This window comes from Schistocerca nitens, chromosome 1 (assembly GCF_023898315.1).
Source record: "Schistocerca nitens isolate TAMUIC-IGC-003100 chromosome 1, iqSchNite1.1, whole genome shotgun sequence".
NCBI lineage: Eukaryota > Metazoa > Arthropoda > Insecta > Orthoptera > Acrididae > Schistocerca > Schistocerca nitens.
In genome coordinates this window covers 931,172,743-931,197,345 of record NC_064614.1, presented here as the reverse complement: position 1 = coordinate 931,197,345, position 24,603 = coordinate 931,172,743, and the positions used below count along the sequence as shown (strand labels likewise).

The 24,603-nt window shown below is 38.1% G+C and overlaps 1 protein-coding gene across 1 annotated transcript; it reads right to left on the bottom strand.

Annotated features, from left to right (window-relative positions):
- Positions 1-577: 577 nt before the first annotated feature.
- Positions 578-23,445, bottom strand: LOC126212905 (olfactomedin-like protein 2B). The gene is made up of 3 exons (XM_049940453.1): positions 23,272-23,445; positions 8,989-9,170; positions 578-1,130 (listed from the first exon to the last, which is right to left on the bottom strand). The coding sequence occupies exons 1-3, from the start codon at positions 23,443-23,445 to the stop codon at positions 578-580; spliced, it is 909 nt and encodes a 302-aa protein (XP_049796410.1).
- Between the last annotated feature and the right edge of the window lie 1,158 nt (positions 23,446-24,603).

Sequence of the window (24,603 nt, the reverse complement as noted above, 5' to 3'; positions counted from 1 at the left end):
GCTGTATACTAGGTATAATTAAGGCAGCTGGTTCAAAAACACCTTTAATACATAAGTCACTAACTTCAAGAACAGGAAACTTTAAGTCTAGATCATTGCTAACATATATGGATGAACCCCCATAAGATTCACTCGGTCTGCAGTAGTATGAAGCTAATTTGAAAACTAATGCTACATACAGTTTTATATCTTCTTCCTCTAACCAATGTTCGTCTATATGTAAAATCATTCTTTTGTTACTTTTTAATAGTATACCAAGCTCATCGATGGAGAAGTGTGAAGTAAGGGCCTCAATGATCGACTAGCGTGGAGGCATGCTTTGAACGAGTTTCCCGATTCTGCGTAACTGAAGCATGATGATTTCAGGGTAAAGCTTTATTTTTCAGAGACCTGATATTTAAGTGCAAAAATAAGATAGAGTTTTTGTCACAGGAGGGGAGGAGTACAGTTTTATGGGGCAATGGAGAACATTTAATTGTTTTTCCAGCCCTGGAATCTATGTTAGGTGGTGGTTGGACTTCCTTGGAATAATCCATAAAAAAGCCTCATTTCTCTTTGGTAATTTTTTCGGTCTACTTTAAACACAGTTGGAAGTTTGTATCACTTCACTGTCAACAAGTTTTATAAGAACTTGTTTTCCCAAATCATTTGGTACCACTTCATCATGAGACAAAGATGATACTTTACTTACAGCGACTGATCTATTCTTTTCTTCTACCCCAGGAGATGATGGAGGAGGAGCTGGTTCTGTTTCTGCTGGTGGATTAGTTGATTTAGTTGCTGCTGGTTGCGAATTAGTTTCTGGTATTACTGGAAAAGGAGTTGGGTCTACTACTGTTGGTGAGGGAGATGGTGCTGCTGCTGTAGGAACTGGTTGTACTGTTGGAGGAGTTGCTTCTGCTGTTACTGATACTGGTTCTTCTGACACTGCTGTTAGTATTGCAGCTTTAGGTACTTCTGCTGCATTTTCTGTTACTGAATATGATTCTGCATTAGTCATTCCTGGAAATACTTTCTGTGGTGATGATGTTGTTGGTAAGTGTTGCAGTCTCTTAATTATTTCCATTAGCTTTAATGTAACAAGTTGCTTTCCAAGACCATTTAAGTGCAATCCATGAGTAGTGTTGAATCTGCATCCAATGGTATTAATATTAACAATGAAAACATTTCTATATTGCTTGCATATACTGGAAAAAAGTTCATTGGCAACACTAATTTCCTTGTTTACACACGACAAGGGCATCAAGTCGTACCTTTGTGGTATATTTACCAGGATAACATTTGTATGACTTAGTTCAGATAAACACTGCTTTAATTCGCAGCAGGCTTTAGATGTATGATTTTGGTAAATGTCATTAGACCTACCAAAGAGGACTACAAAATCTTTTGAAGACAGCTGTTTTATTTCTTCAGAAAAAAGAAACTAGTTTTTTTATTTCTGAGAAGGACGCCCAAGGCTTTACAAAGCTCATCGATTTCACATCTAAAGTTTTATTTATGCATGAGACGATAAAGATGACTGTCATTCATGTCAAATGTCAAAGCCATCCTGATAGTTTTCTTTGACTTTGAAGGATTGGTTCATCATCTGTTTTTGCCACATGGACCAACTGTTAATAGATGGTGCTTTTGGGACGCGTTGCGACACTTGCGAGAAAATGTGGCCTAACGGCCTGAAATGTTGCTAGACAATTCATGGTTCTTGTATCACGATAACGCTCCCGCACTTTCAGCCCTGTTGTGTGCGTGACTATTGCACAGAAAACGAAATCACTGTGTTGCCTCATCCTCTGTGCTCTCCAGACCTGGCTCCTGCGTATTTTTTTCATTCACAAAGATGAAAACCTCGTTGAAAGGACGAAGATTTACAACGGTAGACGAGATAAAAGGAAATTCGCAGACGGTGCTTTGCACGCTCCATCAAGTTGCATACCAAAACTGCCTCTGGAAGTGGATACGGTGTTGGGAGCGGTGTACCAATTGTGGAGGAGAGTATTTCATAGGAGACCGTGCACAATAAGTAAAAGATAAGCATAGAAAAATTTTGTTGACAGAGTTCCGGAATTTTTTGAACAGACCTCGTATGTTGCAACCCATTCATGTTTATACACTGACAGTATTTGATGGTCACAGTCATTGGCTCACGCTGAGCCATAATGGAAACAAATTATTACAATACATGTATCCATCGTAGCATTATAGTCATAATAACTGAAGACAGTGATTCTTGCGACATTGTCAGTGCCACAATGACTGTTTTTTGTGCTTGCTGCATCATTGCTGGTTGAAACGACAATTAAAATTTTAATTTTTTTATTATGTCATGTTAAAACAGTGATTCATTTTATATATGTGTCCTCATTTTCATAAAAGTGCCGAATCATTACCACCTTGTAATGTTATCAGTGCCAACATGAATGGTCTGTTTGCCATCTTGCTGAAACGTGAAAATATTGTATACTGTAATTTGAAATTTCTTATGTTTCCCCATATTATTAAACTGTAGTCTTTAGATGAATAATATCGCTATGTTTGACTTCTGCGATCAGAAACATTTACTTGTAGGTGGCTTTTCATGACTTCAGTGACCACTTCCAAGTAAGACTTACGTAAGTCAACATCAGAAAAAATGGTAGTTTTAATTTCTTTTTTATGTTAATTAAAAGGTATTTGTAACCATTTACAAATCATAGACATGTGTTCTTGCCTGTGAAAACTGCGACTCTTTACAATTTTTGTGAAGTCAGTACAGCCAATATGAATTGTCTTGCTAATTGCTGTCTGCTTTAAATATGAAAGTTCTATGCAATCTCAAATTGTACTTTAAATAAATATGTGTTGTAATTACCTTGCTCCTGATACATTGCTCTCCTAATAGTTGTAGAAGTAAGAGGAATCATGTCATCATACCTGTGTTGTGTGATATGTGTTTCAAAGCAAAATATGTGTCTCTAATAAGTTCCCTTTTATTACTCAAATCATCCCATGAACATAACCATGAGAAGAAGCACTGTAAAAATCTTGTATGTGAGAGGAATTATTAGTTACAGATTCTCAGAAAATATATCTTAACCTCTGACATTTAACCTCTTTAGAATAGCCCAACCTCGATTTATAATCTCTGTAAATGGTGCAGTGCTTCTCCAGTATATAATTGCTTTCTTTGAACCAAATTTGTCCAGAGCATCAACAGCCATATCATTGAAACTACACAGCAATAGCATCACATTTAAGCTTTCAGTTAAACTAGAAAATAGGTATTTCAATGCAAATGAATTGCAATGTTGCAGTAGTTCATCTTTTTTTATCATGTGCATTTTTTCAGTGCTGTGACAGATGCTAGACCTACCTTCAAACTGTCATAGACATTAGGAAAACACAGGACCTTCTCCTTTTGAACTGAATTATTATTATGTGTATATATCATATATACACACAAACACACACACACACACATATATATATATATATATATATATATATATATATATATATATATATATATATGTGTGTGTGTGTGTGTGTGTGTGTGTGTGTGTGTGTGTGTGTGTGTCTAGCATCTGTCACAGCACTGAAAAAATGCACGTGTTAGAAAAAGATGAATTACTGCAATATTGCAGTGTATATATATATATATATATATATATATATATATATATATATATATATATATATATATATATATATATATATGTGTGTGTGTGTGTGTGTGTGAGTGAGTAACAATATCCACAAAATGGAATGGTGAACGATTTTTAGAAGACTGTACAGGATGAATATATTTGATTTCCACATGTAGATGAGTAGAAAATTTAGATACTGCTTTCCTAATAATTGTATTACTTTCTGCTATTATACCAACCACCTCAAACCCAACAGCTTCTAATTTAAGAATTATAGCTTTAATGTACAACAACAGAACATCAGTCTGAATATTATAAAATGGAATAAGAGATACCACATCTTTGTAAGGTGAATCCAAGCTCCAAATCATAAAAACCACAGCCACTGGTTGCACAAAAAAATTTGTCAGTGTTAAAGGCTCATCCTACAAAATTCCCACATTTGTTGTCAAGATGAGACTTCAAATGAATTTCATCCATCAACAGTAACAAAGTTTTATCTACTGAAGGTAAGTGCCCACAATATTTGTGATGTAACTGATAAACTGATCTCTCTGTTGCTCAGTGATGGAATTTGTTAAGAGTTTACTACAAAGCTTCGAGAGGCTATTAGGATTAGACATACAAAAGCTACTAATGCTACTAAAAATTTGTAAGCATGTGGGCTAATAGAAATTACTAATGACCATATTATCACAGAATCGGTCCCATATCTAAATTCTGACGTAATATTGCACTTAAAAAATGAAACCAGTTCCTTAAAAAATTTGATTTTAGTTTTGTTTCCTGACGAATTTTGCAATAAGCTTTGCTGTATCTGTTCAGTTAAAGACAAAATGTTACCAGCAGGAGCCACAGCACGATTAAACAGAAAATTTCCTTAAGAGCATCACTTACCATCTGTATATTGTTTACTTTCATATACAGGGTGTACATTTTAAGTTGACAAACTAGAATAATTCGAAAATTAGTCTTCACACGAAAAAATGTATAGAATCCAAAGTTGATTATTTTTGAGGGGGACTTCTGCTGGTGCTAAAATTAGCCCGCCACCCCAGCCCCCTGGGGGTGGAGCGGGAGACAACTTTAAAATTTCAAATGGGAACCTGCATTTCTTATTGCAGAATCAGACTCTACATAATAACAATGTACATTTTGTTTTAAATATTTGTTTTGATTCTTGCTAGTTGGCGCTGTATTTTAAGAACATCCATGTTCTCATTTTTGTGTATAAAATGGTTATGGATAAATAAAAAGTACTTATTTAGTTTGTAAATTTTGATTCGCTAAAACTGAAACTCTCCCTCTCTCCCCATAGGGTAGGGTTTGACAGAGAGAAATCAGAGTTTTACAAATGTTGAGCCAAATATTAATTTTTTCCGCAGATTCGGATACGTTTTGTTTGTTTCGTGGTCATGAGGCCACACAACTTTTAATTATCTAACAAATCATCTGATTACCTAACTAACTAACCAAAAATCCTACTTACTAACGTGTGACCTCATTAACTAAAAAACTGACTCACGAACCTAATTTTTTTATTAGGTTCAGAGTAATCACTCTTGTTTGTCGAGAAGTCTCACAACTGGGGTGCTTGCTTAATTTGAGTCTTTTAGTTTCGGGTGGTAAAATGTAGAAAACGACATTCATAAAATTATTGACTTAAATCACATTGTTCACACCTTTATTTTATTTCGGAATATCGCGGCTGTTATGTTATTTACATTTTTAGAATTATGTACCATAATCGATATCCCACTCAGCCCTGATCGATAATCGATGTACTTATCCAGCCCCTGCTGATGAGCCCTTTCTTGTAATAAGACTGGGCTTTAGAAACTGTAAGTATTAATATAATAAACGCACTGTATCTTTTACCAGTCTGAGCATTCAGAAAGCAATACATCGTTTATAGCGATTTTCTTTTGGGCGACATATGTTTGGTTATCTTGTGTGACTGCGTTCATGGCTTTGGTAGCTACCAGTCGCGTTTGAAGCGGAGTTAGTATTGCTAGGCGGAATTACCAAGAGCGGGCCGTTTCTCGCTCATAGAAATTCTAACTCTGCCTTTCTCGATGCCCCTTATCTCTCCTCTCATGAGTTTGGTAGATGGCATATGCCATTATGAATTATCTTTCTGTGGAAGAATTAACTGAGATGGTGCACATTTATGGAGAAAGTGGGAGAAATTTTGACAATGCAGTCTCGCTTTATGCGCAGTGTTTTGCTGGCTAAGTATGATCACGGTCCTCTTTTGTTCGAGTTTATTTACTGCGGAAGGTAGTGTGAACCAGAAATAAAGAACCCGTGAAGCTACTGTTTGTGGAGAAAACAATGAAGTGCCAGTTCTAGCTGCTGTTGCTCATAATCCATATGTGAGCACAAGAGAAATACCAAGGCTATCAGGAATTTCACACATGAGTCTTTGTAAAATCCTGAAGCTCCACAAATTTCTTCCATACCATGTATCCATGCACAGGAACTAATCGCTATAACATGCATTACTGGAGTGAACAGAACTGGATTCGAGAAGTCAACCATCAGCGACCTTGGTCAGTTAATGTTTGGTGTGGTATAATTGGCGATAAACTGATCGGTCCATATTTTATCGACGGTAATTTGAATGGCAACAAATATCGAAATCTACTTCGACAACAAATGTGGTTTCAACATGATGGTTGTCCAGAGCATTATTCATTAGTAGCGTGCGATGTACTAGATCAACTTTACCATGGTCGCTGAATCGGCAGGGCAGTTCCTGTGAATTGGCCAGCCAGATAGCCTGACCTTACCTCGCCAGATTTTTTCTTATGGGGTTATCTAAGAGATATCGTTTATCAGGAAACGCCTACCATTCGCGAAAACGCGATGCAAAGAATAAGAGATGCTTGCACTGCAATTACATCAGACATGTTACCAAGGTGTGTGCAGGGATTTACAGCACGTGTCAATAAATGTATCAAAATTGGCGGTCATCACTTTGAACATTTGATTTTATAAGACGGTGAGATACAAGGGATTTACGGACAACAGGCAGGGTGAAAGTAAGAGGCGAGGGGACTCACTGGAAACAAGCAGCGCGAAATTCATTTACTTGCAAGTATTTGCAAATAATCAACAGTAAAACGAAACCAATAGTTCCTTTTCAGGACCACCAAATCTTAAAGGGGAATAGGTTCATCCTTAGTTAGCGAGTGGGTTAGTCTTTTCCTCAGTTAGTCTTTTACTTTGTTTACTCTGTGAGTTAATGAGTTCACTCGTTAGTAAGTCTGATGTTTGGTTAGTTAGTTAGCTGGTCCGATGATTTGTTTGATAATTAAAAGTTTTGTGACATCATGACCACGAAACAAACAAAACTTGTCCAAATCCGTGGAAAAAATTAATATTTGGATCAACATTTGTAAAACTCTAATTCCTTTCTCTCAAACCCCACCCTATGGGAAGAGAGGGAGAGTTTTAGTTTTAGAAAATCAAAAATTACGAAGTAAATAATTATTTTTTATTTATCCATAACCATTTTCCACGCAAAAATGAGAATATGGAGTTTCTTGAATTACAGCGCCAACTAGCAAGAATCAAAACAAATGCTAAAGAGAAAATGTATGTAGTTTTTATATAGAGACTGTTTCTGCAATAAATAATTGGGGTTCCCATTTGAGTTTTTAAAGTTGCCTCCCACCCCACACCCAGGGGGCTGGGGCGGAAGGCTAATTTTAGCACCAGTAGATGTCCCCCTCGAAAATAATCAACTTCGATTCTACACATTCTTTCGTTTGAAGCTTATTTTTCGAGTTATTATTGTTTGTCAACTTATAATTTACACCCCATGCATCTACATCTACGTGGATACTCTGCAAATCACACTTAAGTGACTGACAAAGGGTTCATCCAATCATCTTTACAATAATTCTCTATTATTCCAATTTCGAAGAGCACATGAGAAAAACAAACACTTACATCTTTCCGTGCAAACTCTGATTTCCCTTATTTTAATTTGACGATCGTTTCTCCCTACGCAGGTCGACATGAACAAAATATTTTCGCAATCGGAGAAGGAAATTGGTGAATGAAATTTCGTGAGAAGTTTCTGCCGCAAGAAAAAACGCCTTTGTTTTAATGTTGTCCATCCCAAATCCTGTATCACGTCGGTGACACTCTCTCCCTTTACGCTGCGTTAATACGAAATGTGCTGCACGTCTTTGAACTTTCTCAATGTACTCCATTAAAGGAGGATTCACACTTAACGGAACGTCACCGTCACGTTTTGGACCGTCGACGGTCAGAGAAATTTCTGAGCATTCACACTAGATGGCACGTCAACGTCGACACAACGTCGTGTGATGGTTCATAATACACTCGCCAGAGGCGCTTTTGTGGTCTATTGGTTTATTATCGGCATAGTTTCGGATCTTCATAAAATGCCAAAATTTGTTAATAAAGTTGTTAATAAAGAGCTTACCTGGATCTTGTTTTACTTAGATGAAGCAAAAAATCACGTTCTTATCCCTGATACAGGTATTACCGAAAAAGTTTCATATAAATTATCAGGGAGCTATTCATTCATTTACTATGATGCTTATCTCCATAGGAAACATGTCCAATAGGATACACCAGATTTTGGCTGCCTACAACACTATTGAAATTTTAAATCTAAATAGTATAACCAGATAAGCTTCTGTTCCTCCATATGTAACAGTAGCTCCCATTCAGAACAGTAATTCATATCATAGTAAAATATTGGTTGTCACTGTAAGGGCTTAACATGATTAATAAGTATATATTCATCTCTCACCTCCTTCCTCCCCCCCCCCCACACACACCATCAAAAAATAAGAAAGCCTAGCCTAACCAAAACCCTGAAAGAAAATTTCTTATTAATTTCATGTTAAGTCACCTCTGACTTGGCTGCTTGGTTCTCTAAAATTCTAGTCATCAGCATAAATAAGTTACAAACACAACAAAAAATACTTTGGGTGTAACAGGTGATTGTTTACATTATTTGGTTGTTAAGACAGAACTACACTGTGATGAGACGCTTTATTTAATCAACTTATACATAGAAGTGCTTCCAAACTGTGTAACAAACAGCACTGTTCACGATGTATCACTATTAACATTTTCACACACTTGATCCCTTTCTAGATCAGACACTATTCTGTAAATTTCGTCTTTAGCTTGTATTTGCCACAATGGGGACAATCTTTTTATACTGGCACATATCCCTGAAAGAAAACTGTCAATGTGATCTTCCTTTGGCTGTGTCGCTAGAATATAATTCATCGGAGAAGCAGATGCAGAGTCTGTATTTCTCCTCTTATTGCCACTTTGACTACGCTTTTGCATGACAGGCCTGCTTGTCTCTGACCTCAAATCACTGTTATTTTCAATGTCCGGAATAGGTGATGACACCTCACTGTTTGATTCATCCTCTGAACAAATATCAACAGTTATGTTAGAAACTGTTTCCCGCTCCAGCATGTATGGGCGCAGGAAAACCATAATCTCCTCATACTCCCATGGCTTCTTGGGTATGGCAGCTTGTCCACTCTTTGTTTTTTAATAACACATTTTCTAAATTGGTCTCTCAGTGACACCCATCGTCGCTTGCATTCAGGGCCTGAAATAAGACAACATATACAGCTGTTAATAGAGTGCACAGAGTAATCTAACGCTTTTTCAAAAATAATTAGGGACTTCCCAAACTTTTAACGGGGACACAAACACGGTTTGCTTTCATTTATTTTTACAGCAGCTTCCCAATAATATGAGGTACTTTTCATTTGCTATGCTGTTAATCAGCACATAGGCAATAGACACCATTTCTTGGAAATCATCCAGGTTTCTATAAAAACATACTTTTGTTCAAAAATTTTCATGAGTAAACACTCTCTACAAAATGTTCAATTAAAGCCTAGACAAAGCTGAAGAAACTTTGTAAGCCTTATCTAGTAATTTACAAAACTGCTAACAAACATATTTGTATCCTGTGATCTTTTTCTAGCTCCAAATATACAGGGTGAGTCACCTAACGTTACCGCTGGATATATTTCGTAAACCACATCAAATACTGACGAATCGATTCCACAGACCGAACGTGAGGAGAGGGGATAGTGTAATTGGTTAATACAAACCATAAAAAATGAACAGAAGTATTTTTTTTAATCACAAACCTACGTTTTTTTAAATGGAACCCCGTTAGTTTTGTTAGCACATCTGAACATATAAACAAATACGTAATCAGTGCCGTTTGTTGCATTGTAAAATGTAAATTACATCCGGAGATATTGTAACCTAAAGTTGACTCTTGAGTACCGCTCCTCCGCTGTTCGATCGTGTGTATCGGAGAGTACCGAATTACGTAGGGATCCAAAGGGAACGGTGATGGACCTTAGGTACAGAAGAGAGTGGAACAGCACATTACGTGCACATGCTAACACCTTTTTATTGTCCTTTTTCACTGACGCAGATGTACATTACCATGAGGGGTGAGGTACACATACACACGTGGTTTCTGATTTCAATTACAGAGTGGAATAGAGTGTGTCCCGACATGTCAGGCCAATAGATGTTCAATGTGGTGGCCATCATTTGCTGCACACACTTGCAATCTCTGGCATAATGAATGTCGTACACGGCGCAGTACATCTGGTGTAATGTCGCCGCAGGCTGCCACAATACGTTGTTTCATATCCTCTGGGGTTGTAGGCACATCACGGTACACATTCTCCTTTAACGTACCCCACAGAAAGAAGTCCAGAGGTGTAAGATCAAGAGAACGGGCTGGCCAATTTATGCGTCCTCCACGTCCCATGAAACGCCCGTCGAATGTGTACCTCACCCCTCATGGTAATGTACATGTGCGTCAGTGAAAAAGACCAGTAAAAAGGTGTTAGCATGTGGACGTAATGTGCTGTTCCAGTCTCTTCTGTACCTAAGGCCCATCACCGTTCCCTTTGGATCCCTAAGTAATTCGGTGCTCTCCGATACACACGATCGAACAGCGGAGGAGTGGTACTCAAGCATCAACTTTAGGTTACAATATCTCCGGATGTAATTTACATTTTACAATGCAACAAACGGCACTGATTACGTATTTGTTTATATGTTCAGATGTGCTAACAAAACTAACGGGGTTCCATTTAAAAAAAACGTAGGTTTGTGTTAAAAAAACATACTTCCGTGCATTTTTTTATGGTGTGTATTAACCAATTACACTAGCCCCTCTCCTCACGTTCGGTCTGTGGAATCGATTCGTCAGTTTTTAATGTGGTTTACGAAATACATCCAGCCGTAATGTTAGGTGACTTACCCTGTATATGAGAATAAGGTAAGAGATTCTTTACGTACTAGGTACAAGAATGACTGTCCATTTATTTCCTATTCACATGAATCAATGTAGTAAGTGATTGTATATTCTGTCATCCCATTAAAAGGTTTTTTGGTAATTACTCAGTCACAATGTGTCTGTTTTACATAAAAGAAGTGTTGTTTCATTCTGATCAAACGTGTAGAGCAATAACACTTTTGTAATTTAAAGAATACGAGTGGCCCAAGTGCATTGCCAGATTTTCTATATGGTGTGTTATTTACATAAATATTAAATTAGTGCAATATTTCGAAATTATAGCAACAGTGTTACATTAGATACGATATATTTTACTTTGAGGCTTTATACACTGCACAGCACAAAAGTGTCTGCTAAATTACTTTGTGCTACTCCCTCAGATAAATACTGGAAATATACAGCCCAATAAAACTGACTGGAACTATTCTCCGTTACGTGTATACAGCATCCACGTGTAGTACATAATTTAAAGATCCTGAAATGCTAGGTGCACGTCAATACAACATAAATTCGGTCAACCTCAGTGTATTTACGTTGCTGGAGTTTGTAAGTTTTAAAAAACACCTTGTACAGTATATAATGTTTTTACCGTGGAACGCTGCACACGGTACTCCACTCAAATATTCATCGTTGTAGCGAAAACATTCGCACATACTAACTACGTACCACTTAACAATCCTTAGTAGAAAGTAAAATTAAATTGCGTTTCATTTACCTCTTCTCCAATTTCCTTCCACAGTGTTTCTTTCCAAACGGAATCACTGTATCTCCTATCAGTCATATTATATAGCTCTGAATGAGAATGAACTAATTCAATCAAATACTCGTCGAACTCCATTATCTAAACAAAATAATAAATACAATAGAAAACACCGGAACTTACTTGTAATTAGAATAAATAACAAAGAGAAACTCGGAAATATAAAAAAATTGATTCTTACATGTTCGGTACAAGCAAAGTTTTCGAACCACATCTACCTAACCTCACTCTTTCCAAAATATATAAACAGGGGCCGAGTAAAAACATGGATGCAGTCCTTCGAAAACCAGAGATTTACATCACGTCAACTCACCATCATGACGGGAAACATTCTCCGAAAGAATGCGTGACGTTGACGTGACGGAGACGTTCCGGGACGCTGACGTCGAGTGTGAACACAGCCATTAGAAACACAGGGAAGAATGTTTTGACGTGACGGACGTGACGGAGACGTTCCGTTAAGTGTGAATCGACCTTAATCTCTGACCATGTAGCAGTACTCCAAAAGAGGACGGACAAGTGTATTATAGCCAGTAAGCTTTAGTAGGTCTGTTACATTTTCTTACTGTTCTGCCAATAAGACGCAGTCTTTGGATTCCCTTCCCCACAACATTTTCTATGTGTTCTTTCCAATGGAGGTTTTTCATAATTGTAATTCGAAGGTATTTAGTTGAATTTACAGCCGTTATATTTAAGTGATTTACCGCATTTTCGGGGTTTAACGGATTCCTCTTAGCACTCATGTGGATGATCTCACACGTTTCATTATTTAAGGTCAATTGCCAATTTTCGCACCATACATATATCTTTTCTAAATCGTTTTGCAATTTGTTTCGATCTTGTAATGATCTTACTAGACGATAAACGACAGCATCATGTGCAACAGCCTAAGATGGCTACTCAGATTGTCTCCTAAATGTTTTAGTCAGATAAGTAACAGCAGAGAGCCTGCAACACTACGTTCGGGAACGCCAGAAATCACTTCTATTCTTCCTGTCCATTCCTGCGAAATGTGACCTCCCTGACAGGAAATCACGAATCCAGTCACTTGACTGAGACGATATTCCATAAGCACGCAATTTCACTACAACCCACTTGTGTGGTACACTGTCAAAAGGATTCTAGAAATCCAGAAATGCGGAATCAATTTGAAATCCATCGTCAACAGCACTCAATACTTCGCGTGAGTAAAGAGCTAGTCGTGTTTTACAAGAGCAATGTTTTCTAAAACCATGTTGACTGTGTTTCAATACGAGGTGCATTCAGGTTCTAAGGCCTCCGATTTCTTTTTCTCCGGACTGGAAAGAGATAGAAACATGCGCATTGTTTTAAAATGTGGCCGCGCTCATTGTCAATACATCCCAGAGATGGCAGCACCGTACGGCTGATGGAATTTTACCGCCAGCGGCGAGAATGAGAACTGTTTTCAATACTTAAAATGGCGACGTTTTCCTTACTTGAACATCGTGCAACCATTCGTTTTCTGAATTTGCGTGGTGTGAAACCAATTGAAATTCATCGACAGTTGAAGGAGACATGTGGTGATGGAGTTATGGATGTGTCGAAAGTGCGTTCGTGGGTGCGACAGTTTAATGAAGGCAGAACATCGTGTGACAACAAACCGAAACAACCTCGGGCTCGCACAAGCCGGTCTGACGACATGATCGAGAACATGGAGAGAATTGTTTTGGGGGATCGCCGAATGACTGTTCAACAGATCGCCACCAGAGTTGGCATTTCTGTGGGTTCTGTGCACACAATCCTGCATGACGACCTGAAAATGCGAAAAGTGTCATCCAGGTGGGTGCCACGAATGCTGACGGACGACCACATGGCTGCCCGTGTGGCATGTTGCCAAGCAATGTTGACGCGCAACGACAGCATGAATCGGACTTTCTTTTCGTCGGTTGTGACAATGGATGAGACGTGGATGCCATTTTTCAATCCAGAAACAAAGCGCCAGTCAGCTCAATGGATGCACACAGATTCACCGCCACCAAAAAAATTTTGGGTAACCGCCAGTGCTGAAAAAATTATGGTGCCCATGTTCTGGGACAGCGAGGGCGTAATCCTTACCCATTGCGTTCCAAAGGGCACTACGGTAACAGGTGCATCCTACGAAAATGTTTTGAAGAACAAATTCCTTCCTGCACTGCAACAAAAACGTCCGGGAAGGGCTGCGCGTGTGCTGTTTCACCAAGACAACGCACCCGCACATCGAGCTAACGTTACGCAGCAGTTTCTTCGTGATAACAACTTTGAAGTGATTCCTCACGCTCCCTACTCACCTGACCTGGCTCCTAATGACTTTTGGCTTTTTCCAACAATGAAAGACACTCTCCGTGGCCGCACATTCACCAGCTGTGCTGCTATTGCCTCAGCGATTTTCCAGTGATCAAAACAGACTCCTAAAGAAGCCTTCGCCGCTGCCATGGAATCATGGCGTCAGCGTTGTGAAAAATGTGTACGTCTGCAGGGCGATTACGTCGAGAAGTAACGCCAGTTCCATCGATTTCGGGTAGTAGTTAATTAGAAAAAAAATCGGAGGCCTTAGAACTTGAATGCAGCTCATAGGTCATTCTATGAAAGGAACGTAATTGGTCTACAGTCTGGACCAAAAGACTTACTTTTATTAATTGATTTAAGTTGCTTCGTTACTCTGAGGATATCTACTTCTAAGTCACTCATTTTGGCAGCTGTTATTGATTCGAATTCTGGAATATTTAGTTCGTCTTCTTTGCTGAAAGAATTTCGGAAGACTGGGTTTGGTAACTCTGTTTTGGCAGCACTGTCGTCGATAGTATTTCTATTGCTGTCGCACAGAGAAGGCATTGACTATTTTGCCACAAGCATACTTTAAATAGAACTAGAATCTCCTCGGATTTTCTGCCAGGTATCGAGATAAAGTCTCGTTGTGGAAACAATTACAAGCATTTTCTCATTGAACTCCACAGAAAATTTCGAGCTTCTGTAAAAGATCGACAATCTTGGAGATTTTTCATTGGTTTAAATTTGACATGCTTGTTTCGTTGTTTCTGCAATAGTATTCAAACCCATTTTGTGTACCAATGGAGATCAGCTCTGTCGTTTGTTAATTTATTTCGTATAAAATTTTCAATTGTTGTCGATACTTTTTCTAAGGATTCAAACCACATTGGTATACACTTACATTGTTAATTTGGAAGGAGTGGATACTTCAATGGTGAACTCCATGTCTCCAATATATTTCACTTCATCGTCATTAATGAACACACTGAGTAATAAATCACTGCTTGTAACTGTGTAAGAAACAGCTCTTGGGTAAAGATTGTAATTTAGTAACAGCAGGCTTACACTATCTGACTTTCCACCCCACTTAAAAATAACAGTGGTTTCGCCCTTACACAAGAAAGATGACAAGTTAAGCCCTAATAATTTCCATCCTATATCCCTTGTACCAGTACTGCTAAAAATAATGGAATAATGTATGCTTTTAGAAATTTCTGTGCATTTAACTTGACATGGATTTTTATCGGAATCCCAATACAGATTCAGGCTGGGTCTGTCTATAATTAAGGTAGTCAGAAATATTGTATCATTTATATTAAACTAATCTGAATGTAATTATCAGCATGTGCTACACTTGAAGATCTTAGTAATCCTTTTGACTCGGTAAATCACAAAAACTTATTACAAATGCTATGGTAGTGTGACATGAGAATAAAGTATGTTCCCTCACTGAATCTTACTTGAATGTTAGAAAAAGCAAATGATAGACTCAACAATTTAAGATCATGTGCTCTAAATATCACAAGAGCTGTTCTACAGGGAGCTATATCGAGTCCTTTGTTGTTTATCATTTATGTAAATGATCTGCCAAGTGTGGTAAAATTTAAATCAGTTCTTTACGCAGCTGATACTAATTTTATAATACCAGTGAGACACAGACACATTAAAAACACAAAGTGAAGGACAATCAAGAGCAGCTAATGAATGGTTTGAAATCAATGAGTTAAGAATGAATCATGACAAAACAATGCATATAATATAGCAACAGACAATAAATCAGTGAAGCTCCAGGTTGTTTATCTCAACTCAGGATTAACTTGGGACGCACATATGAATTTTATATGCACAAAGCCGGCGAGAGTCACTTATTTATTGGGCAATCTTAGAACTAATGTTAGTGATAATATTTTACTTACTTCAATCATGCCTTCTTCCACAAACATCTAACATATGGAGTATTGCTATGATGTTACTAACAAGGAGCAAAGGAAGTCTTTGTTTGGCAAAAAAAGCCATGAGGTGCATCTTAGAAATTTCTGCTTGTAGAGCTTATTGCAGAGTGCACTTTAAAAAGCTGAAAATACTGTCTGTCCTGTCATTATTTATATTAAGTTGTTAACTATGCATTAAAGAAAATCAACACAAATATGCCTTAAGAAAAACAACTCACTTACATGAAATAAAAGATAGTGATACCTGCAACTGGGCTTCATACGAGAATTAACAGCTACAAGTGTTTAGGAGTTATGGGTTTTGATTCAATGCCTCCACAGGCATAATATGTTCGATTACCTGCTTTTAAAAATGTTACAGAAATGGCTAAAAGATAAAGCGTTTATACACTAGAAGAGTTTTATACATGTTAAAAAGATAACCTTATTTACTGACTCTCTTATCTGTGAGAATGTTAAAGTGCAGCAGTTCTGATTTGCAGATATTCTAACCAACATATTTCAGTCAGTATTCTTTGTATAAAACGTCCATGTATTTTCTATCTATTTGTTTTTATTTACTGAATTTAATGTATTTCTGTATGATGACATCAACTGCATTGCGAAAAGTTTAAAGATTTCATTTGAATTGTTTTGATTTACCACTACACAGTCTTTTTGCTTTTCACATGCACTCAGCCCAGTTTTCAGTTGTAAATTATGGAACAATATTGCAGCAGTAATTTTTATGTGTGTGTAGACTCTTTCCTAGACAGCAACTTGAAGCACACTATGTTCTAAACGCTCCCTGTGACTTTTGGGTTTCTCTCATGCTGATGTTTGATAAATAGACAAGTATGATGAACACATGAAAACCTTGATGGGACAGCATCTGAAAACGAGAAACTAATTTCACAGGATACAAACAAAATATACTTGTTTCTTATGGCACTGTAGTTTACATAGGCTGTGTTGCTTTTCCTTGACTCATCATTTTCAAGCAGCAACAGTTCAATGCTGCTTGAATAGTGTACCAGTTTCTAAAACTTTGGATGACTTAAAGTGATGAAATATGTGTGTAAAGTCCCACTTCTTTAACGATACGATTTACTTGAATTCTCAGCCGAATTTTCTTGCTGGTTAGATTGCTGCTGCAACCTCCTTTTCCCTTCTTCTCCGAAGTATATGTGCTAGGAACAGGAATTTCTCAAGACACTTTCTACTAATATATATAAAAAAATAAGTAGACGTATGCAGTTTCTTTTGCTTCACGTAACGATGTATATTCAAACATCAATACTTTTACATATGTCATTCTCCACATAAACAAACACTCTCATGGCTTAATAAACCAAGTCCATTTTCATTCTGAATCTGAATACACATCTTATCCTTTCCAAGTCCAAGACGAGCATTCATTTAACAGTATTTCAACTGTTCTTCTTTTTTCCACTACAATAGTCAAAGTTATAAAACAGCACAGAATACATAAACACACCTTGTTCTTATACTATGGCTTCCATGGCGCGACCTGCAAACACTTGTAAATGCCGTTCGATCGTCGCATCTACAGTCGTCTCATGATAAACTTCAAACCTGTACACACAGACAGGTGATGTGGAGTAAACAGGGTTCCTTTCTCCCATTCACAACTAAAATATTGGGTGTTCGAGACGGTGGAAGGCTGAGTGGTTCTAGAATTTACACAGAAATTCTCGAAGTACAGCAAGTTTTCAGGTCGTACTTACTGGTACTGCTCTTTGTTGAAATGCAGTTCACATATCTACAAATATGCATACCATTCAGTTTGAAAGATGTAATCAAAACTAAATAAATGTGAGATTATAAATGAATTCTTATGTTTACTGTATTCAGTTCAGCTGGAGTGTGTTTTAAGTACTAGTACCTATGACACAATAATCAGCCAAAACACAGTGACACTTACCACATAACGTTTATTCAGTATTCAATTTTGTCCATAAACAGCTGATATCCATTTATGCCACAAATTTTCCTTAGGTGAAAAATAAAACATACTGGCATTATAACCATTATCGTATTTGCCTCTGGAATTTGGCTTAAAACACTTTTGGGACGTTTTAATGCAGTAAAGGCAAATCTCCGACACAAATTAGATAGACTTCCATTCACTACAAACACAACGAACAATGTAAATACAGAGTATATGAATGCTTCAAATCTTCAGTTAGACAACGCAACATAGCTTCAGACCCCTATAGGGGGATGTCATTGCCTCCACAAGGCTTACCTGTAGGTCACTGACAGGCTTGTCCATTTCCTTAATCCACATGAGAACTCATTTGCCCTTTGTATTGTGACCATAATGCGCATTCAATAAAGGTACTTGAATAGATGCTGATGCCAGAAGATGATAGCTACGAAAATTGATTATGCTGAGAAAACACTGCAGATGTTGTCAATCTATTGACTTCAGAAGTTCATGTGAAATGGATAACATCTCCAGTAACAGGTAGATACAATCAGCCAAGACCCTGTGGCCTAAGAAAGTTACTTCACTTTTCTAAGTGCACTGATGCATTTATCTTATCATGGAAAACAGTCACAAATAATATATACTTATATATATATATATATATATATATATATATATAATTTCATCTATGGAGTCAAAGGAGTTGCCATTCAGAAATTATTTTAATTTGTTTAGTAATGGTTAACAGTTGCCACCCATCACACTGTTAATGCTATTTGGCAGATGTCTAAAGATTTTTATGGCAGCATAGTTCACACCTCTCTGTGACAAGTGAGATTTAATCTGGAATAATGATCATCCTCTCTTCTAGTGTTGTAGCTATGCACTTTGCTATTATTTTTGAACTGGGATGTGTTATCAACAACAAATTTCGTAAGTGAATATATGTTTTGTAAAAGTATTGTGAATATCCTAAGTCCCTTAAACAAATGTCTGCAAGTTGATTTTGGGTGGGCTCCAGCTATTATTCTGATTACATGCTTTTGTCCAATGAATACTTTTTCTCTTAATGATGAATTACCCAAAACATGATGCCATATGAAAGCAGTGAATGAAAATAGTCATAGTTGGCTAATTGACTGATATGTTTATCACCAATGTTTGCAATAAAATTAATAGCATAAGTAGCTGAACCTAACTGTTTCAGGAGATCATCACTGTATTTCTTTCAACTCAATTTCTCATCGATGCATGCACCCAGGAATTTTGAATATTCTGCCTTAGCAACAGACTTCGGTTGAAAGTCTATATTTATCAATGGTGTAATGCTATTTACTGTACAGAATTGTATTTACTGTGTTTTCTCAAAATCTGGTGAGTACAGAGTACAGAGAACCACTTAATAATTATCTGAAAAGCATTATTTACAGTTTCCTCAGCTAATTCTTGTTTTTTGGGTATGATGCCTACACTTGTATCATCAGCGAAAAGAACTAGCTTTGCATCTTCATGAAAGAAAAGTGGCAAGTCATTAATATGTATTAAGAACAATAAAGGACCCAAGACTGAACCCTGTTGGACACCATTCTTGATACCTCCCCATTTAGAGGACTCTGTTCATTTCTGCAGACGATCTGTACTGTTAATTTCAACCTTCTGCATTCTTCCAGTTGAACATAAATTAAACCATTTGTGCACTGTCCCAATTTCATGATTCACACAGTCAAAAGCCTTGGAGATTTAACAAAATGTATGGCTGATGCTCAGTTGATTAGAGCATTTAACATTTGTTCAGTGAAAGCGGATATAGCACTTTCTGTTCAAAAGACTTTCTGAAAACCAGACTGACATTTTGTTAGTACTTCATTTTGACAAACATGTGAAACACTATCAAATACATTACTTCTTCATGAATTTTGGATACAGCTGTCAGAAGTGAGATTGAGTGGTCGTTGTTAGCTTCCCTCTTTTGTTAGTTTCCATTTTTTATACAATGGTTTAACAACAGCATATTTCGGTCTATCTGGGAAAATATCCTGTTTCAACAGTAGTGGTATTTCCCTAAAAAAATAATTTACAGTAGATCTAATGACATTGTCATGAACTGGAGCGTCAATGCTATGTGTATTTTCCTAATTGATGCCCATAACAATACCTAGTAATACAACATACTTCATATGTTTTGGATAAATCCCAGTCAAAACTCATAGAACCGTCAGGATGAAAAGAAACTGTTCCAACGAGCACTTCATGTGAAGGAAACACAAGATACTCAATGTTATGTAAAACATTGTTCTTGAGACCTTATGGCTACAATTGTGCACACAGAAAAACATCGCTTCTTTTTGTTGACTAAAACAAATTATTCTGAAATATTGATTGTTGTAATAAATAAATCGAACATTCTACAATGTTCATGCAAAACAACAATACTGGTACTCAACTATACTGTGGTTTATAGCTTACCGAAGACTACCAGGTACTATCACGGTGACAAACTGCTCTGCACTGCTACAATAATCTGTTGATATGTTTATAGCGCTGCACAACAGATGGCAGCACTTGTGCACAGTAAAAAGAATGTGTACATCAGCTCTCAATTGAGGAAAAATATTTCTATTGCAGTTAAGACGTCGTGAAAATTAATGTACACAATTGTAACCACAGGGTCTGAAAGGGTTAACATCATAAAGAAGAGATTTGTGTTTAACACTATGCACAGATGCACCTGAGTCTAAAATCCATTGCAGTTGACAATTACCCACATCTCCAAAAGAATGAAAACATGAGAGTGCCTTACCTTTTTTATTGATCCCTCTCTCTGGGCTATCAGCAACATGCCTCTTTTGCTGCATGTCTGACATTGGGTTTACTTTTTCTCTGGGCTGAGATGCAATTGCCCCTTCTTCTGACATCTATAGCACCTCACTGATTTCGTCCTTTTGTTTTTTGAATAAAGAGCAGATGTAGTTTCCTTCTCTAGTACATGTCAGCTTGAAGTACTCTTTACATCCTGCAGGATTTTCATTTTAACACCGTCGCGCATGATCGGTATACCTCAGCTTTCCAGACCCATAATCATGGTTGCATATCTTTAGGGCAGTCCTGTCAACAGTGTGTCCCTATCCATTTGCCAGCGATCTCAAACCCTATGTTTCTCAGTCGGTTCGATGTGCTATTATTTTGTTGATGTATTCGTCTTCACTCTTGCATTTGTCCAGCCGAGTGGTAATTAACTCACATAATAATCTTACTTTCCTTGTAAGACCTCCATCCTCAAATGCACTCTGTAATTTGTCCCAGACTTCTTTCGCTGTTGCAGCTTTTTCAATGTGAACAAAACCACTGAATCAACCAGTAGTATCAACTTTGATTTTGCCTTGATATCCTTACTTGCATAATTCTGATCTGTGGATTTCATTGTCCCACCCACCACATCCGATAGGTCGTCCAATGTAAATACGAGGGGTGTTTGAAAAGTCTGTGCAACGTTCGAGAGATGGCAACGGCGGCTCGTATCTAGGTCATGCTCAGTTAGTAGCATCTCTGGAAAGAATGCACACGAAGTTTCAGCCATATTGGTCTATTTGTTTGTGTTTGGCATTCTTGTGAATCAAGGAAGTCGAGTGATTGTCAAAAAATGGACGAAAAAGAATTTCGTGTGGTGATTAAACATTACTTTATAAAAGACAAAATGTCTCAGGAGACTAAAGAGAAGCTTGATAGATATTATGGTGACCTTGCGCCTTCAATTAGAACAGGTTAAAAGTGGTTTCAAAATTTTCGGAGTGGTCATATGAGCACAAGTGATGCTGAACGTTCTGGACGCCGTGTGGAGTTTACGACTCCAGAAATCATTGATAAAATACATGATATGGTGATGGATGACAGAAGAGTTAACGCGCTTGAGATTGCTAGTGCTGTGGGCATCTCGAATAAACGGTTGCATAATATTTTACATAAACATCTGGACGTGAGAAAGCAATTCGCAAGATTGGTTCCACGATTGCTCACGCTTGACCAAAACCAGAATCGTGTGAATTGTTGCAAGGATGGTTTCCAGCTGTTCAGGAAAAATCCGTAGGACTTTAAGCGTCGTTTCATCACCGTGGATGAAACATGGATACATTACTATACTCCTGAGACCAAAGAACGATTAAACAATAGGTTACCAAGGGAGAATTTGCACCAAAAACGGCGAAGACCATTCCTTCGGCCGGAAAAGTTATGGCGACTGCCTTTTAGGATTCGCAAGGGGTAATCCTCATCGACTATCTGGAAAAGGGTAAAACTATTACAGCTGCATATTATTCATCGTTATTGGACCGTTTGAAAACCTAGCTGCAAGAGAAACGCCAGCGATTGGACCGCAAAAAGTCCTTTTCCATCACGACAATGCACCAGCACACACCTCAGCAGTTGTGGTCGCAAAATTAATGGAAACAGGATTCCAACTCGTTTCACACCCCCTCTATTCTCCAGACGTGGCTCCCTCGGACTACTATTTGTTCCCCAATTTGAAGAAATGGCTGGCGGGACAACGATTTTATTCAAATGAGGAGGTGATTGCAGTAACTAATAGTTATTTTGCAGAATTGGACAATTCCTATTATTCGGAAGGGATCAAAAAATTAGAACAGCGTTGGACGAAGTGTATAAGTCTAAAAGGAGACTGTGTCGAAAAATAAAAAAGGTTTGTAACAAACACGTAAGTAGTTTTTATTTTTGCACGGACTTTTCAAACGCCCCTTGTATGCTTCTACTGCCAATTTCCACATTGCATAGTTTTTGCGACTCGTAAGTCTTTCAATTGCAGAATTTGTGTTGCACTCATTTTAACAGTAACTTTGATCTTTTTTAGTGTAAAGAATAATACTCGTACTAAAAGAGTTGCGTTCGTCTTGTAAGGGTAACTCGCACTTGACGCAAGTGCACTACTTGGAACTTTTCTAATACTTTCTCATTACTATATCATGGCTATACTTATTCCAAATACATCGCTGGGCCAATAACCTATTAGAGTCGACACAGTTGAATAATAGTGAGGAAAAGAAATTTAGTGCCAGTAACTATATTTGCACTTCCATCAAAGACAACAACCAAGGAACATTATATTAGACACATAAAACTCAGAGCATACAATAGCACTAGAGAGGTTTCGCCACCGTCTCACACGAAGTATATTGTTCACATAATTCCAACATTGATGTTGTCTGCAAGGCATTTTGCGGCAATCTTGTAGTCTGCATTCATCAGCAGTATGGTTCTGAACTCCTCGATCTGTTTCGATTCCTATTTCTTTGAGAGAATACTGTCCCTTCCACGAGCGAGGCTGGTACTGCTGCCCCATTTAAAATTTCGTTTGCCATTTTGGTTAGGAATCCGCTTACTAGGTCCCAGAGGTGGCTGTAGAATTCCTTGGGGATCCCGTCGGTGCCGTTTGTGCTGTTTTTGAGGATGGTTCTCACCACGTCCTCAGTAACTTTTTCGGTCAGGTTGTTGTCTTCATTACTCATGCTCCGACGTGTTTCTAGTAGGATGTCTGTCGTTTCGGCGTCGTCCATCTCTCCGCTTCTGAAGAGTTCTCTGAAGTGATATTCTACGTGGTGTAGGATTTCTCGCTTAGTCGGCAGTTTGTTTCCATACTGTCACGGAGTTCAGTGATGACCTTGCTGTTGGACCTTTGCCTTTCCCTGACTAAGTGTGACAGGTTCACCCTTGATGATACCGTTTGCTTGAGCGATAAAGCCTTTCATTCGCTGCCATTTGATGTTTAGGAGACGTGCTTCCAACCCACTCACGCATGTCAGGTAGTGTGGGTCGTCTGTAGGGACGTCCAGTGCGTCTTTTAGACAGAGTGCGTAGAAGTCTGCCATGCTGTTCTTCTAGAAAGCTTTTCCCGCACTGTATCTGATCAGTGATCTTCTGATTGCTGCCTTGGCGAGTTCTGCCCACCACTCTATAGTGGAATTGTACCTAACGTCTCCTTTTATTTTCCGTCTCGCTTTCTGACCAGGGATCCTTCTTCTTGGTACGTGAATTTTGCTCTCGTATGCACAGTGATCAGATAAGATCACTGGGCAGACTTCTATGTGTGATACAGGGGCGGCTAATTTTTTGCTTATGTACACCCTGTCTAGTCTGCTTTCCCCCCTGTTGTAGTGGAAGGTGAACTCTGTGTTTTCTTTGTTGTGCAAACGCCATGAGTTGTCGAGTTTTAGACGCCTTATCAGATCTTGCAGCTCTGCAAATAGATTCAGTACTGGGATCTGGTCTTCTGGGGCGGCAACGCAATTAAAATCTCCCCCTAGCACAAGATTGGTATTATTGTGTGGGTGGAGTTCGCAAATGTGTTCGTTGAAGAACTGATTTATCGCACACTTGTTCTTGTCCCCGACGGTGCATATATGTTTATGAACAGCGATCCTGCTATTACTACTGCTATGTTGCTTCCATCTACCATTAGTTACGGTTCTCCTGTTTCTATTTCTTCTCTGACCATAATAGCCATCCTTCATCGGGTTTCAGAGTCAGTGTTGCTGGGATGGGTTGGGTTGTTTGGGGTAAGAGACCAAACAGTGTAGTCATGGGTCTCATCGGATCAGGGAAGAACAGGGATGGAAGTCGGCTGTGCCCTTTCAGAGGATCCATCCCGGCATTTGCCTGGAGCAATTTAGGGAAATCACGGAAAACCTACATCAGGATGGGATTGAACCGTCGTC

Excerpts from the sequence above, each read along its gene's own strand:
- LOC126212905 (XM_049940453.1), bottom strand. The coding sequence starts at position 23,445 with ATGGACGACGCCGAAACGACAGACATCCTACTAGAAACACGTCGGAGC. Across the intron at positions 9,171-23,271 it reads ACAGCCACCTCTGGGACCTA|AGTGGACAAGCTGCCATACC; the intron begins GTAAGCGGATTC and ends TAAAAAACAAAG. Across the intron at positions 1,131-8,988 it reads GAAAATAACAGTGATTTGAG|ATTCAACACTACTCATGGAT; the intron begins GTCAGAGACAAG and ends CATTGGATGCAG.